Here is an 18,449-nt window from a genome sequence, read left to right as displayed (position 1 = left end):
TCACCATCTGGCCCAAACGCTTACTGCCTCATCTTTTACACTCTTCCCAGCCCCTGTCCCCCTGGTCCCTCTGGTGGGGTTTAAGCGTTCTCATCTGCTGTTCCCTAAAGGTGCTACCTGATTTCAAACCTGCTTTGCTCCAGGGTCGACTTGATTTAGAACAAATGCTCCCTTTTCTCACATCTGGCCATGAATCTCATTCTCATCCTTCCTGGCTGAGTGCTGAAGTCACCTCCATAAAAAAATTTGTTCTAACTCCTTCAGGTAGAGTTATGTTTGACTTCTCTACTCTGACCATAGTGTGACCTACCTCTAATACACAACACATACTGAAGTCATTCTTACCTCTGTAGTCTTTTTATGGTATGAGCTCTCTGAAGGTAGAGAAATTTATTTATTTCTATGTTCCCAGTGTTTAGCAGAGAATGTTTCCAGTAAATGCTAAATTGGGTTCAAAGGAGAGTGATGAGTCTAGGCCAAAGAGGATGGTGTAAGGTAGTGGTGCTTTTGACACATTTTTGAGCATAAGTCATAGTAAAAATATGCATTTAATTTATATGACCCAGTACACACACACACACACACACACGCACCTGTACATATACCTAGATGCACATAAACACTACTTACCCTCACTATGTGTGACGAACGCAAATATTTCCTATTGTTTCTCCTATATTTGATTTTGTCTTTTAAAATACTGATCCCTGTTCACTAAATTGAGTGGTTAATTAAATGACCCACAGATGTCTCTGAATGTTTGAAAACTACTAACGTAAAGCTCCAAAAGCATACCTTACTGATGTCACGATTTTGCCTAAGGCTGGTCCTGCTGGCCTCTTAAATGATGCTGCCATATCTAATATGTTCAGAAGTTTCCTTATTGAAATTCCCTGGATGATGGAGACTGCATTTTAAAATTGTGGCTCAAAGTTACTCAAGGTTTTGTGAACTAACAGGTCTTATAAAAGAAGAGCATTAACTTGCCAGATATGTTTTTGAAAATTGAGTTGTATCTTTCATCAGTCACAGGAGCCGATCTCATTATAAGCAATTTAGGTGATAAACACAACAGGATAAAGTTTAGATTGGACTAAGTTATTGAAAATATATTGCCTTCAAGGTGTCGGTAATTTAAACAAGACAAATTAAATTACTTTCATCGTTCTCATTTTTCATCTCTTATTATCTCTTAAGGAATCTTTGTTGTTTTCAAATTTCAATATTAGATTTTGAAAACAAAGCTTCCTTTTCTATGTAAGGGCATAAAATATGTCTCTAGAAAAATGTGCACTTTTTTGTTGTCTAATTTCACATCAATTGCATTTATTTATATTATTAATAATGGCTAAGATTACTGAGCACTTAACACAAATTAACTCATTTAATATGTAATAGAATATTTCAATATTCAAATAAAATATTTCAGTAAAATTTTAGTAAAATGGATTAGCATTGATGTGACCTTTTTAAGTATAACTCTTTTATCCTCAAGTTTTCATGGATAATTCTTTTTTTTTTTTAACATGGTCAAGTTCCTTTTAAATAAAGCAGATTACCCTGTTTAACCTATAAGAACACTTCTGCACATTCAAGCTTCTTTCTAAAGTGCCATGCACTTCATGGCATTTAAAAGAAGCTACATATATTGGCCTTCTTATCACTAAATTCCCTTTACAGTATGTGTAGGTTCCATATTCTTAACCTTAGCCTAAATTGATACGGCCTTGAATTCCTCAGGGTCGTTAAAATAATTGACATAGACCTGATTTGGGCAGAGGGACATGCTTCCTTACTAGAGTAATCAAAAGTGCATCATTAATAGAAAGACTATCTTGCTGGCAGGAGCAGTTCTAATTGTGTGAAATTTGCTTCTGCATAATTTCAGAACTGTAAAGCAACCTGCATCGATACAGTGGTCCTCTATAACGTGTACGTGCTTCTGTCTTTCGTTTGTAAGGCAGATGGACAGCCCAGAACTACAGCCAGTTCTGGGGAATGACCTTAGAAGAGGGTTTCAGACACCGCCTTGGCACTCTGCCTCCGAGCCCCGTGCTTCTGAGCATGCACGAAGTAACAGTAAGTATTCTCTCCGTCTGACTCACGTACCTGTGTGTTTGTCTAAGTGTCCGCGTGTGCATTTAAGGGCCTTTCAAATCACTGAAATAGTGAGTTTTGAGCTTTTGGAGTTATAACTTTAGCATACAAATAATAATAATAATAATAATAATAAAACCATTTCCCCAAATGATTGTTACATCCCTCAAAAGCTTCATGTGAACTTTGAAAGTTAGCTGTAGTCTCCAATCTTTAAGATCAATTGTGTGTTCATTTATACTGCTAATAATTTCATAGAAATTCATGTTCCTGATTGTTGGCTACTTGGTGACCCAATGCTTAAGGAAGTCATTAGTTGTCTTTTTTTTTTTTTAAGTAAACTTAGTTATTTTGTGAATTCATCAAAACAGAGTTGATGGCTCTTGGGCTAGCCCTTCTGAAATGAAGGTAAAATAAACGCCAGTGACTGCAGATATGTACGCTATGATGACTAGTAAAAGTTTAATCCTCAAAAATCCTCAGATTTTCCATTTAAAGAACGCCTTCGGATTTTGCCTGATGACCTGACAAATTCCTGTGTGAAATTGTCACGTTTCCTAACACTCAAGTGCTTTCTATTCTTGTATTGCTTTTCCCTTTCATTTCAAGGTGTTATCATCTGAGACTAGGTATCTCGCATCAAGAGGCTTCTGTCTCTCCAGCTATCACAGACTTCTAACTTAGAGCTACCCCTCCACGTGTGGTGTCTCTCCGTTGAGATGCTGATTATATTTAAGAACTGTTAAAATTGCCCAAAGCAGAGCAGGGCTTCCCAGGCTGCTGGAGAGCTGCCTCTTCCCTCTGCAGGTGTCTGGTCCTGGTGCCCCAGAAGCACTCAGCATCCCAGAGGAAGCAGGACCACTGTTTGCTATTGGATGAGTGGTAAATCCCCAGGCTTCTTATGAAATGTTTAATGTGCTTTACATTCGAGAGATGTCATCCCCTGAGTTATCACTCCAATTATATAACTTGTTACAACAAGTATCAGGGAAGTTAACAATAGTTGCCATTTCTTGATCCGTTGTGTGCTAAGCATTTTAGTACAACATCTCACCTAATTCCCACGGCAGTTTGACGTAGTCGTGTGGGTTCTGTCCGGCAGAGGTCCCACCACGATGGAATGAGTTACTCGAGACTCTGTGGAAAGTCAAGAGAGCAAGAAGGAGTCGGAGACCAACTCCCCAAGCCTCTCAAACACTCCCATATTTACTGTGCACAATCAAAGAAAAGATCACAAACAATTGTGTCATGGAACGCAGGAGCTTAAGGAATGGGTAGAGATTGTAAATTCCACAATGGGTACAAACGCTTAATTTATCCTCAGGGCAGTCCTGGAGGGAGGGGGCCAAGGTACATTCTTCAGATAGAAGAAGCTGATTGCAAAACAGACCACCGGACCACCAGGTTCTTGTCCTGGGGGTTAAAGACTATCTAAACAGCAGAAAGCATAACCAGTGTATGGGTCGTCGCTTTGCAACGAGCAGAGTAAACCCTGAACTACGGACCTATGCTTATGATAAACGAGCTGTGTCCTGCGTTTATAGCAAGGGACACACAATGGCTTTACCACTGCGGAAGCAGCCCTAAGCTGAAACCTCAAGTATGCAAGCAAGGGGTTGTCTCTGCTTTTTAGGGCAAGGAGATCCAAGTGCAGATGCATAGGCACCTGCTAGGAAAGTGGCTAGGAAACTTATTAACTAAGCACATTTGTTCTTCTTAAAGGTCATAGAGTCTGTTACAATTTATTAACCCAATCTTGGGCTCCCACATAGTAGGTACTGTAATTATCCACATTTTAAAGACAAGGACATTGAGACAGAGCGAGGTCAGGTCACATGGAGACTGAGAGGACTGAAAAACCACCGCCCAATTATCTAAACTGCAGAGCCAGGATTTTTTTGATCTGCCCCACAAATAGTCCTTATGATGCAGGAAAACGGATGTGCAGCAAGAGGAGGGCCGTGTCCCAGGTCTCGGTTGAGCCCCCAGGATGTGTCCCACCAGGTGTGGGTCCTTGGCTTTGCACAGGAAAGAATTCAAGTGCGAGCCACCGTTGAGTAACGGGAGATTTATTTAGAGAGCTACATACTGCATAGAGTGTCAGGCAAGAGAAAGGCAAGGAAAGAGGTGTGGGGGTTGGGTGCTGAGGTTAAAGTAAAAGTAGGTGCCCACTCCATGGACAGATGCGGGCTGTCTCCAAAGTGGGGAGAGAGCGCAAAGGGCCACTAGGCGTGGTGGTGTCACTTTTTATGGGCTCAGTAGCTTCACATGCCTACAGGTGGGGTCAATCCAACTGCCCTGGGGGGGAGGGGCTGGGATTCCCAGGAACTGGGCCACCGCCCATTCTTTGGCCTTTTGCGGTCAGCCTTGGGGCTGTCATGGCGCCTGTGGGCATGTTATTTGATCACGCTGTTACAATGAGCATATAATGAAGCTCAAGGTCTACTAGAGGTCAAACCTCTTAATCCTCAAGGCCAACCAGGAGGTGAATCTTCCACCATTTTGGTGAATCTTCTACCTTTTTGGTGTTAAGTTGCTGTCCTTCCTTGAGTGGCTGTGCCCTGCTCCCTTCCCTCCTGTCTCACTTAAAGTTCCAGTAGAATCACTTAGCTTTGGCCAATGCGGGTTCAGAACAGCAAAGAGCTGTTTAATCTTGGAACCAGACCTAACTTTATGAAATGATCAGCTTAGATCTATTTTTGGATCTTTCCTGCAATTAGTAAGATATACAATCTTTAGAGGGGTCATCCTGACTCATAAGTTTTACTGACCTAACTATGTGATCAACTGGAAAAGAATTATTTATTTTTTTCTGGCTGTTTTCTTTTTCATTTTTGTCCTTGTCTAGGGAAGAAAGAGGCAGAATTGTTTAAGAAAACAATAAATTCACCCCCTTTATGAAGATCGCTCTTTCATTTGCTTTTGTTGAGGGTCTCAGTTAGCCAAATATTCATTTGAGTGTCTATGTACATTTTCTCCAACCTTCTTTCTAATTTGCTTTATTTTTCGCAACTTAGAATATTTTATATTTACCAAAAATGAGGTACATTTCTTTCCCAGGTTGCCACTCACCATCGCATAGAAAAAGGAAATGTAATTCTAAATTATTTATTAGCTCCTGGGGTTTGTTAGCATAAAGGTCACTACGGTGATATTTAAACGAAAAGAAATCTTAATGATTAGTTTGGGAGCATTTATATTACCTAGTGCTATGAATTAATGGTATAAAGTGCCAAGCAATTCCAGAAAAGCAGTGAGGAGAATGTGGCTGACCTGTAAGTGTCCTATTACCCACTTAGGATATAAGGCAGGGAAATTGCTTCCCATTTCTAAGGCACGGTAGCTTGAGGACTGAAGTCCTATCAAAAAGTTTCTGAGTGTTGGAATTGTCCTCCTCTCTGATAGAAGAAAATCAGGAATATAACAAGTACTTCTATGAAGAACAGAAAGTCAGCATGAACTGAGTTGAACTAACAGTCACAGGAAGAGCTTAATAAATAGGTTAATTCTTAGCCTGGTGACTACATAGAAAATATCCCAATATATCAGATTACTCCTGAGTTCAGTGAAAATGAATGATTTTTGTGTGGATTTGCTTCTCAGGACAACTCCTCCCCCCACTTTTTCTCAATTGTTTAAAAAATACCATTTTCAACATTGGCTGACATATATGTGCAGATGGAGCAGGCAGTTGCCAGCAGTGAAATAATTTTTCTAAGAGATACCACTGCGTCCTCAGCCCCAAACCTCTCCCTTTCCTCAAGCACATCCCCTGGATGAGAACTGAGATTGATCAAATTCCTTATCTTGAGTGGGAAAGATGAGCCATGGGTCAGTCTTCCCGAGTCCCCCCGAGAGCCCTTCTCCTCGGCTGGTCTCCTGGCTCCACTGCTTGGCTTGAATCACTATCCCCATCATGTGTCTGCTGAGTGTGACTTTGACGATTGTCAACAGGTGTTGCACAGAGAATTTCATGATCATCTATGGAAAACAGGAAAAATTGGTTTAATCTATAGGAGTTAGTTCAATTCAAATGAGTTTTTGTAGAGTGAGATTTGTAACAATGAGGAATAGAAATATATTACTGATAGTGGGAGATTAGAAAAATGAGCTAAAGGATTTTGGGACGCCCTTTCTGGGTGGCAGTCCCAAGTGAGGGCAGACAATAAGAAACATTAGTTTACAGTGTTCTCTGGGTACCAGCAGACTGGACAAGAGGAAGTGGAAAAAGGGAGAGAAAGCAAGCTGAGAGGGTCCTGCCCACACCATGTGGCTCCTAGTTGTGTATGAAGGCTCACTTCACCCTCTTTAGAACCATGTCTAGATTTGGGTCAGAAAATTCCAGCTGATCAAACTTTGCCTAATTTTTTCCTGAAGGCTATTTCTTGAGATTGTTCCCAGTAACACCCCCATTGGATGGCTCTGTTCCAACTTGTTCTGCACTAAAAATGTTAAGAACGATTGGATGAACCAGTGATGCTCCTTGGAACTTCTGTGTGTTGTCTGGACAAATTTGCAGTGGGACTGATGGAGCTCTGGCCTTCGCAGGGTAGCTCTCCACAGGGACTTCCAACTCTACTGGTCAAGCCTTTTGTCTCCTTATGGGGGGTTATGACATGGTTTAAACCATATTTCAATATTTCCTCAGCATTTGTTCCATGGACCACCAATCTCGCAAGATTTGGAATAAAGGTGTCTTATCTGTGGTCAAATGCACTTGTGAAATGGTGTATTACATCTGTATTCCGAAGAGTCACACTCTACACTAGCGTTCTGAAGACCCTGAGAACCCTTCCTCTACCTTTTTTTTCACCCAGTGTGTCCTAGATTCATGACATCAGAGACCCTTTCCTTGTTTGTTTGTTTAAAATCATTGTTAATATTCTCCAGGATTTAGACTCCACAGAACACCCTTTAGGAAATGCTAACTCAAGCTAAACTGTCGAAATAAAAGCACTGGAGAGGGCAGAATTATATTCAGGGCTAAAATCGAACTCTCCCAGTGTCTCAGAAAGAAAATAATTACTATGATTGTATGCAAAACTAGCGTGGACTGAGGTCTTTCAAGCCAGCAGAAACGTCCCAGGTGAGGTCTGTTAACAGGCACGCGTAGGCAGGGCATTTAGTTACACATTCCCACTTATATCATGTGAGTTCTGCAGCCAATGTGCTTGGGTCTAGTCTGGCTGAAATGATGACAGCAGTGGTACCCAAGCTCACAGGGTTGTAAGTCCATGAAGTGATGAATAAGAATGCTTAGGACACAGACTGTAGGAGAGCATTAAGGAAATGTTATTGTATAATATATAACGTTCTTTCTCCCTTGGATTAACCTTGAGAAAACAGCAGGTTTCTGAAACAAATAAATTCTGTAAGAACTAAATCATCCAAGGCTTCATCATTTGGGGTATTTTATTTCATAAAGAAAGGTGTAGCTCTGGGTTTATTGGCCCTGATGGAGTTTATGTATTTCTGGTGACCCTGAAAGTTTGTCTACTACGCTCCTAAATCACATCAAATCAAATCATGTCAAATCATATCAAATCAAATCTAATCAAATCAACAACCCTGTACCTGATTGTCTTTCCAGGCATAATGTTCAGGTGCTTTTGAATTTGGGAGAGAACTTCAAGAAGCTTCACTGTTTTATATCCTATTACAAATATTACAAATATTTTGAAAAAAAACACAGTATTTTCAAATAGAAATGGGAAAATTTAAGAGTTCTTTTCTTTACTTGGTTTAGTTTAAAAAAAAATAATGTATAGTTTTGTTGATCATTCCCTAGGGAGAAAAATAGTTATTACAGGTAAATATCACACCTTAGGTAGAGCTATTTGGAAACTACTAAAACACTAAGAAGGCTGGTATAACATTTAAAACCTGAAGCTTTACTATATTATATGGTATCAGATTGATGCATGTAAAAATATTCCAAATTTTTTTGTCAACTGCAGTGTTTACTAGTACAACATCTTTTTCCAGTCACCCAATATAGATGATTTTAGCGTGTCTAAGTTGGCATTAGTAACAGAGAAAAAAATATCTTTTTTTCCATTGTTTGTTGGAAGTTAAAGTAAAATAATATGTTATGTGTTACATCATAACTTTTGAAACCACTGATCATTGAGGTGAGAGAGGAAAATTTATTTAATCATGTAGAGACGTTATCACGATCTAGAGAAGATACACTATCTGACTGACTAGATCTGTTTCTCCAGTTGTTAGTTATAATTGGAAGAGTTTGTTTTTTCCTTGCTGAAATATATTTTAGTGACAGTCTGAGGGATGAGAGTTACCTTTGGAAAAAAAATCAACGTGACTATCACCAAGCTTCGTTTTTACCCTTCATAGGTTATTGAAAAAATTTTTAATTTAACTAGGAATAACCCTGCCTGAGCAAATGTCTACTTGATTTCAATAACCTTTATCACTTGTGTAAACAGAAGTCATTGTAGAAACCAACACACTAATGAGAAAAGTAAAAAACACAATTCTATTGTTACGTTCTTTATATAATATTGAACCAATATGACTATTCCTTCCCATAAAATTGAGGTTTATCTCCACACATATGAATGTGATGCAGATGGCATCAGGCTTGTGTAATAATTATGTGGGATATGGTAGGTCTCAGTGATGTTGCAGAAAAGTGGTACCACGGGGGCATGGTGGACTCTGTTTAAGTACAGAAGCATCTCATCTGAGAATCTCCTCCGCTCAATGGGTCAAGAGCTGGGGACGGAATCGGATGCCAGTGTTCTTGCTGTTCCTGAATTAAGGGTCTTCAAGTTCAAAGAGCATCAAAGCATCTGCTATGTCTCTCCAGGAGCTCTCTTTTCTTTCTTTCCCTCCTTCTCAGAATGGGACCCCAAACACTTCAGGAAACTGTAGAAGCTATACATCTGGTCTCACTCCTTACGCAGCTGTACCTCTGGCAGAATGAATGTCTTATCTCTCAAATTGGTGTCTGACTTTTCAGTTTATTTTTCTATACTAGTCAAAGTCTGATGCACAGCACTGTGATGTAATTGAACACGACTGGAACAACACCGTGGGGCTGAAATGATCACAGCAGGACAAAGCTTCAAAAAGAAATGTGAAAATAATTTTTTCCCGTCTCTGTGAACAAATATTTGGGGCTGTTAAAAAGTAGATTCTTGAGGTGATTGAGGGTGTTGATGTAACAGGCACCTACTCCCTGGCCTCCCCAGGTCAGTTTCTATCTAGTCCATGCTGTGGTTCTTCCCAAAGTGTGTTCTGTGAAACACTAGCCCTCTGATCTGCTTCACGGAGAAAAATGAAGTGAAATAAAAAGAAATAAGGCAAGGTACTTCGCATTGGGCCATGCACATTTAAAATCACAAACATTATTTTCATTTCTTAGAGTCTCTCGACACTTAAGTAGTTTATAAAAAAATATTGCAGCGAGGACAAAAATCTAATTTTTAAAGCCGGTACTTCTCAGAACTGTTTGACTAAGCAACTCCTCTTTGTATAATTATCTATTACAATTCCTCAGAACTCGTGTTCTAAGAAAGTCATTTTAGGAAATATCATAGCTCATCCATTTCCAGATGCACATTTTCTTCACCCTATTACACCTTTGAAATTGGGATGCTTCTTAAATTTGATGATACCCTGGGCTCAATGAAACATGGTATTGCCTTACCACAGTTTACAATGTTGTGTTAATTTCTGGTATACAATGCAGTGATTCAGTTATACAAATATATATTCCTTTTCAGATTCTTTTTCATTATAGGCTATTATATGGTATTGAATATAATTCCCTGTGCTATACAGTAAGACTTTGTTGTTTATTTTGTATATAGTAGTTAACATCTGCAAACCTTGAACTCCCAATTTATCCCTTCCTACCCTCTCTCTCTCCCCTCACCCTGTAACCATAAGTCTATTTTCTATGTCTGTGAGTCTGTTCCTATTTTGTAAATAAGTTCATTTGTGTCTTTTTTTTTTAGATTCCACATATAAATAATATCATACAGTATTTTTCTTTCTCTGCCTGACTTACCTAACTTAGCATGACGATCTCCAGGTCCATCTATGCTGTTGCAAACTTACCATAGCATGTTTAAAGTCAGTTATGTGCACTCTTTTAGCTATGATTAGGCTCATCTGAGACTGACAAAATCCCAAAATGATAGTGGCTTAAGTAACTTAGAAATTGATTTCTTACCAACAAATCTGGAGGTGGGTGAACCTCCACTGGAATTGCACTCCCTGGTTTTGGGTACCCAAGCTTCTCCTTTCTTGTTCTGTTTTCCAGAGCCTTTATATCCACATCATGTAATGGTTCAAGAAGGCTGCTCCCTGTCTCCATGTTCAGCTCTATCCAAATTTCTCCCACTGGGAAAGGAAAAAAAAAAAGATAAATATAAAGCAATAAAAGTCAAGTGCTAGATGTCTCCCATGGGCCAGAATTTAGTCATGTGGCCACACCTGGGAGCCAAAAGAGGGTTCAGGAAATATGGTCATTTATCTGAGCTTGCATGAGCTGAGCTAAAATTGTTATTGTTATGAATAAAAGGAAAACCTATTCAAAAGGGGAGGACTGGATGACTTAATTCACTTAGTATGATAATCTCTGGGTCCATCCATGTTGCTGCACATGGCATTGTTTCATTCTTTTCATGGCTGAGTAGTATTCCACATGTAGAGCTGAATCACTATGTTGTACACCAGAAACTAACAATATTGCACATCAACTATACTTCAATAAAAAAGTAGGGGTGGGAGCACTGGAGAACTAGTGCCACCTGCCATGGTGCAGCCATCGGATATTAATATTTACAAGAAGCTAGATCATTGGAAAAAACAGAAACTAGAGAAGTATCAAAGCATAACTTTTTCAGAGTTAAGGCATGAAGGCAAATGTTGTTGAAAATGAAAAATTCATTTTGCCATTAGCAACCAAAACATTGGTCCCTTCCTCTCCAACATCAAATAACTTAGAAGAAATTTCTTGGTATTCACAGCCACTGACTTTGGATTGTGAAGGTCAGAACAGAACATTGTTCTCCGTTGCCCTCTTTTGAGTCTCAGGTCATTCATTATCCAAATTTAAGTGGCGGTAAGTACAAGTAAGAGGGGAAGTGATTCACAGAGTGGATATTGTGTAGACATGGACTTTTAGTAAGAATGTCTAGAATGTCCAAATATGATTAGTTTGTTCCCAAGCTGCTCTGTGATTATGTTTCCATGATTGTTAGGAATTTTGATTCAATTAAATGCAAGAATCATTGTAAAACAAAATTCTCTAGTGTTCACTACTGCATTTATTTCTTATATTTCTCACAGTGTCTTTAATCTCTCTAATATCTAAATGGAAATATTAAAGCAGTGAGACTGTTCAAATTTGACTAATGTTAATTTGGAAATTTAATTAGATGATGATTGAAAATTTTCAACATTACAATGAAAATAATTAAAAATGTCTATATGTAATAGTGTAAATCTCTTAAAAATTAATTTGCTATCTCAGTTAAGCCGCTGTCATTTTGGAGTTTCTGTCTCTGTCAGCTGATCCTTTTGATTTTTTTGCTTTATTAAGCTAGACTTTGACCAAGAAAAAAATCTTTTAGTGAAACCAGACATCTGTTTCCAATTCCTAAATGCTGTTATTCTATGGTGTTTACTTATATTTATGAGCTCAGAGGGGAATGCAGTAATTATGGAGTAATGAGATATAAAATTTACCCTGTGTTTATTATATCAGATTATCTGATATCGTAAGGTAAATAACATGGCAAGGTAATATGTACTTGTTGAGCTTCAAATCCTGTGAGCTTACTTTTAAGAAAAGCAATATTAAATAATTGGTAAAAATCTTGAAACATCTGACAGGTAAGCGTCATGAATTGCTCTGGCCTAGTGGCTTGGTAAATATGTTCTCAATGAATATGATAATTTTGCTTGCTGTTTCTCTATTGCCTTATTTTATTGGGGAGCATTATCCAGCCGTATATTTTTAAACAATAAATCATAGAAAGCAAATGCATGCTGCTATTATAATTTAACTGAATGTGCCTGTAGGGGGAAAATGACTTTTTAAAGTGATGAATTCTTTCAGAGAGACATGTATCTCCTCATTCTTCTCAGACATTTGCTGAATACGTCCCACATGCAGAGTTCTCTGGTGGGTTTTGGAATGCGGAAGCCAAATTCTGAAGAGCTATTGAAATGGGTTTCAAGTCATAGTTATAGCTTTATTGCTTCCACAAAGCAGAAAGGAAATAGCCTAGCTCTGCTATGAAATTAGGATTAAAAAGCGATGTGTTAAAATAACAGCTGACACGCCACATATTTCTCTGAAACTTGAAGTGACCATATTATAAATTCCCCAAGCACACTGATAAGCCAGTGGCAATAAAGTTGGGAGGTATGAGGAATGTGTAAGTTGTGTGTATTTCTGTTCTGGTTGGAAAGACTCTTCGGGAGAGTGGGTCTGTATCTCTGAAATCATCTACTCAGAGCAGTAAATTTATTCTGCTCCAACTCTAGGGTTCTGCAGTCTGGATAACTTGATGGCATAGGAATCTAAAATCACCCGAATTTCTGCGAGCAGCTCTTTGAGTTACCACACGGGTCCTCTGCCGTGATCTGCTTAATGGTTTAGCACTTTCTCTCCATCAACTACATAGCAGTGTTTTTAGTAATAGAACTCAGGATTGAATAACTTTCTTAATCAGCCGATAACAGTTCTTTCAGTCAAAACTGAACTCCCTTTAAGATTCAAATTTATAAATATTTTGCATGAATATCTTTTCAAGCAGACATGCACATTCTCAGTTTTCCTTCAGTCTCTAAAGCTATTTTATGCTTGTCAGCTGTAATTTTTCTGGGCAAGGTTTTGAATCAATAGTCTGCTTTGTTCAGTTACCAGTCATAAAACTTTTAAATAGGTAAAAATTTAACTTTTATGGACATTTGACTTCTTTTGCAAAGTATCCGTGTATTTCTGATAAAGTGGTGAAATGATCAATGGAGCCGAGGTGTTAGGAATCTAAAACCTGGGCCTGGTCTCAAGGGATGGTTTTTATTTAATTGAAAGGCCTTAGTATGTCATTAAACTTTCAGAAGTTCGTTTCCTTGTGCATAAAGTATAGTGAATAATACTTGCCCTGATTATATCACATAGAGCTATTGAGATGATAAAGATTGTGCATTAAAACACTGAAAACTTTAACGCACTCTCAAAAATGATGTGCATGTGTGTCAATGGATGTGTATGCATAAGTGATACAAATTAATTTTAAAACCTTGTTTGGTTGGAGTCCTGACTATTTGTGGGAATGAAAGTTTTCAGTTTTTAGAAAAATTTGAAAAAGCAAAAAACCCCAGGGTATAGTATTTTAGATTTTCTTTGAGTCATCACGAACAGAACAAGGTCCATGACATTGAATTTGCCTTCTTGGAAAGACAGCGTCTGAAACTGACTCTGTCAGGTCCTTAACATTGACTCTTAAGACACCGTGGTTTTGTACGTTTGGCGTTGCACACCTCCTGAAGTTCTTTTTATTCTTCAATGATTTTATGTAGCTATCTGCCAATTCATCCCAAATTTGTTTCCCAATAGCTAGTTCAAAATTGGTGTTTCAGGGGGCTCCAAGTCTGTTAACGCATAGTTGTCCCCAGTGCATCGTTTCAAAATGAATATCATGTCAGAAGCACACACACTCTACAACATGGGAGGGACATAAAACTAGACGTTGTTTATGAGGCCAGATTTAAATGACATCCTGTGGTCTTCCACGGGGGTGACCAAAACTCGGAGTCACCGTGACAGAGTCATTGGCTGAAATGATCACCCCGTGTGATAACCCAGGAAAATCATTTTGTGGGTTGTCCTTGTGACTTTGTACTGGGTCGTGATTGCCCACATGGAATCGTCATTTCTGAACAGAGTGAAATAGATACCTTACACGAATAATTCTTCTCAGGGATGTCATTCAGAAAACTTGAATCATTCTCTTACCGTGGTTATTGAGGTACACTGGAAAAACACTGTTACATCAGCCTCTTTTTCTTCCTTAGGCTTCTTTACCCACGACAACTGATCTTCCAGAGTTTTTTGTTGCTTCTTACAAATGGCCAGGATGGACCCACGGCCCGTTGGATCAGAAAAACTGTGCTGCGTCTTGGGCGTTTTCTACTGCAAGTAATAAAGTCATTTTAATTTCTTCCTTGTAAATTCTCCCTTTGACTCTAGATCTTGGGGCAGAAATTAAAAACGTTTTTAATTTAACACATTTAAATATTAACATGTGGGCAATTAAGATAAAGTCTTAGTCTAGCCCAAGAAAGCAGCCTGAAGATTAGATAAAAATCTATTTTTCACTCTGAAAATTGGTCTTTATTTTTAGGGTCTAACTTTAAAGAGAGAGTAAATCAAAAGAGCCACAAAGAAAAGTTGCCAAAAATGTGTTTGTTCTTTGAGAGTTAAGGCCAGATACTAAGAGAGGCATAATGTTCATCTTTAAGCTAATCCTAGCATGCGTGTGGACACAGACATATAATTCCTACATTCTTTCCTCTTGATAAGATCTGCAAGAATATATTTAATTATTAAACTAATTTGATGTAAAGCAAGACTTCAGAACTAAATAATAACGGATGAAATGCATGTCATCTCCTTTTGGATAAAGGCAAACATGTAGATTCTGACTCTAAGGTGATTCAATTGATCTTTCTTTTTTTTGTAATTTTATTTTATTGAGTTATAGTCAGTTTACCATGTTGTGTCAATTTCCAGGGTAGAGCACAACTTTTCAGTCATACGTGAACATACATACATTCACTGTCATATTCTTTTTCACCGTGAGCTACCATAAGATCTTGTATACATTTCCCTGTGCTACACAGTATAAACTTGTTTATCTATTCTATATATACCTGCCAGTATCTGCCAATTTCGAACTCCCAGTCTGTTGATCCTCTAATAAGAGTAGCTTCCAAATTCTTGCTGCTGTAAGGAATACATACCTCTGTTACAGAAACTTACATATAATTTCACAAGTCCAGTAAATGAATATAAAGATTAAGCCCAAGATTTGGTCTCCGAAGAGTGTCAATCGTATTACAGCAATTAAAACTTACATGACATCGGCGATCTGCTCTTAAAGATCAGCTTCTTAAAACTGTGCTCTAGGCTTAGAAATAATTCCAAAGGAGTGCTCAGAAACAGGGTAAGTACTGAAAGCATCGTGAAATGAGTTCACAGGCTCTCTGAGAAGTCGGCTGAAGGGTGAGGGTGGCACCCCTTGGGACAGAGGAGCGTTCGTACTTCGTCTCATTGTCATCACTTCATAGTATCAGCTAGATTGTTCTAGAAAGGTTGCATTTGGCCAAGCTCACCACTGGAGCATCTCTGTTAATTCTACGTTAACTCCTCCAGTATAAACGTCCTATGGCACAGGGATCTCTTTGAGTCTCATTTTAGTTGGGTGGGGATGGTTTGTTTTTTTTTTTAATTGAGGTATAGTCAGTTTACAATGTATCAGTTCCTGGTGTCCAGCACAATGCTTTAGTCATACATGAACATACATATATTCATTTTCATATTCTTTTTCACCGTGAGCTGCTACAAGATACTGAATATAGTTCCCTGTGCTATATAGTATAAACTTGTTTATCTGTTTTATATGTATTAGTCAGTATCCCACAAATCTTGAACTTCTAGTTTATCCTTTCCCACGCCCTTCCCCCCTGGTCACCATAAATTAGCTCTCTATGTCTGTGAGTTTGTTTCTGTTTTGTAAATAAGATCTTTTTTTTTTAACATTTTTTATTGATTTATAATCATTTTACAATGTTGTGTCAAATTCCAGTGTTTAGCACAATTTTTCAGTCATACATGGACATACACACACTCATTGTCACATTTTTTTTCTCTGTTAGTTACCATAATGTTTTGTGTGTATTTCCCTGTGCTATACAGTATAATCTTGTTTATCTATTCTACAATTTTGAAATCCCACTCTATCCCTTCCCCCCCTCCGCCCCCCTGGCAACCACAAGTCTGTATTCTCTGTCTATGAGTCTATTTCTGTCCTGTATTTATGCTTTGTTTTTGTTTGTTTGTTTGTTTGTTTTTTAGATTCCACATATGAGCAATCTCATATGGTATTTTTCTTTCTCTTTCTGGCTTACTTTGCTTAGAATGACATTCTCCAGGGCCATCCATGGTGCTGCAGATGGTATGGGTAGGGACAGATTTAATCAGATAAGTCACTTGTCATACTATGTTCCTGGGTTAGTGTATTATACCTCCTAGGTGAGATATAAGAATTTTACCTTAAATTTAAGAGATCAGTATTTACTTTTTTTTTAATTGAAGTATAGTCAGTTTACAATGTTGTGTCAGTTTCTGGTGCACAGCATCATGTTTCAGTCAAACAGGAACATACATATGAGACCAGCAATTTTGAAGACGTCTTAGGGAAGACATTGGTAGTGAAATACGGAGAGTAACTTACTAGGCTGATTTGGACTGTTACTTTGGGGTCCCCAGGCCACAGCCCCATAAATGACCTCAGCACAGGTGTAAGTCTGGATTTGTCCCCCTACCTGATGGAGGACAGTTTTGTATCCTGTGTGTGTATTCACTGTGGCAAATCAGGCTGATGCTACTTTTTTTTTGTTTTTTGAGTGTATTCAGTAAAGAAAGGCATATCTAGGTTCTCTAAAGGATCTAGAAAATCAGGTCAGGACATAGTAGTTAAAATCAGAAAAGATATCTCTCAAAGAAGCTAAAAACTGTAAAGTGGAATAAAGAAGACACTTAAAAAATATACACATATAGAAAAATAACTATGCAGCCAAATAAAATCCAAGTAGTTCAGAAGCTAAGACGTGAAGGAGTTTGAAGCGGTGGCAGCGATCTACCCTGCAGGGCAAACTTGAGGACAGAATAAAATAAGAGCGCGTGTCTCAGAGGTAAAGCCCGAAGGAAGTTTTCAGAAAGAGAATGGAAAGCAATTTGCTGAACTGAGTCATCCTTAAATCTTCTGACCTTTTCTAAGTATTTCAAGTGAATGTGGATTAAACCTTTACCGAGATTCAGATATGTCTGTATGAGCAACACAGTGCATCTCATTAGAATTAAAAACGCTTATTATTCTTTCCTTGACATCTACAGATGCATGGCGCTGAAAGGGATGTTAGAGGTCACCTTTATCAAGCCTTTGGTTTTGTAATAGAGGCACCAGTAGGGGAAGTGACCTGCCCAAAGTGAAAGCTGAGATGTCTCAGCCGTGATCTTGGAAGCCAGGCTTCTGACTCCTTTTAGCACTGTTTCCTCTCCATTGTAAAAGTCTTTTCTGAACCAAAGAATCGCTACACTAACATTTAAAATATATATACTTGATTCTGAGCCCTGTACTGAAAGTCAAAGCATCAGAGGATTTCCATTTTCTCTTATGAAAGAGGAGATTATTTTCTGGAGAATAGGAGAGACGGTGGTGTCATGACATTCGCCACCTGTGAAATATATTTCCTCGCTGGGACCTGGAAAGGAAGTACGAGGTTATAGATTCAGCACAGACTGAGCGTCTAAGATGCGCCAGCAATTGTACATCTGCTGTAGTGACATAAAAACCATGTATATGCAGAAATACATATGTAAGGGAATTATTTTTAAACAAATTATGTGAGAGTAATTCTAAACTCGCACCTTGAGGGGTTCCAATACACAGATAATTTTGATGAGCAAAAATGATAACTTCTGAGAACATTGGACAGAGAGGAGAAAGGTTATGACTCTGTTGCCTTTAATTAAAAGGGAAAGGTTAAACACCAGGAGCAAGACTATACCAGGAATCCAACAACAAAAATATCTGTACCAAAATGTCACCCACCCCAATTTTCTCATGATTTCAGCACACATGCTAGTTTATCATGGTGGCGTGATCAAAATGCTAACACATATAGTTTTCTGCTACTGGTTGATTAGTTTCCCTCGTCTATTATTCTGTTCTACTTTGAGGTCAGGATTACGACTCTTCTGGTTTTTGTTCATGTTGCAATTTCTACGGCTCAGTACAGTGCCTGTCGCCTGGTAGGAGGTCAACAAATATGTGTTGGGGAGAGGAACAAGCTCATTAACAACAACCAGGCTAGGGGATTATTTAAACAAACGGAAGGTTCAATCATAAAAGATACATATGAAAAATACAAGGTGCATTCCACATCTGCTAAGGTGAAATTGGGATCATAATGTCCAAGAAAATTATAAGCCTAAAAGTGTGCTGTGTAGCTTTTTGATATTTTATAATATAGGTTCATATTAGTCTCAGTTAATTTAGAAACCAAAGACTCAGTTTATTCCAATG

The 18,449-nt window shown here is 38.3% G+C and overlaps 1 protein-coding gene across 1 annotated transcript in view; it reads left to right on the top strand.

Annotated features, from left to right (window-relative positions):
- The window catches only part of TINAG (tubulointerstitial nephritis antigen), a 63,799-nt gene that overhangs the window by 11,335 nt on the left and 34,015 nt on the right, over positions 1–18,449 (top strand). The window contains exons 4-5 of the mRNA XM_072944682.1: positions 1,965–2,079; positions 14,155–14,278. Of these exons, the coding sequence (XP_072800783.1) occupies positions 1,965–2,079; positions 14,155–14,278 (239 nt within the window). The remainder of the gene's footprint in view (positions 1–1,964; positions 2,080–14,154; positions 14,279–18,449) is intronic.

Source organism: Vicugna pacos, chromosome 20, assembly GCF_048564905.1.
Source record: "Vicugna pacos chromosome 20, VicPac4, whole genome shotgun sequence".
NCBI classification, from domain to species: Eukaryota; Metazoa; Chordata; class Mammalia; order Artiodactyla; family Camelidae; genus Vicugna; species Vicugna pacos.
The sequence above is the reverse complement of the archived record's forward strand: the minus strand, read 5'-3'. Positions and strand labels throughout refer to the sequence as shown.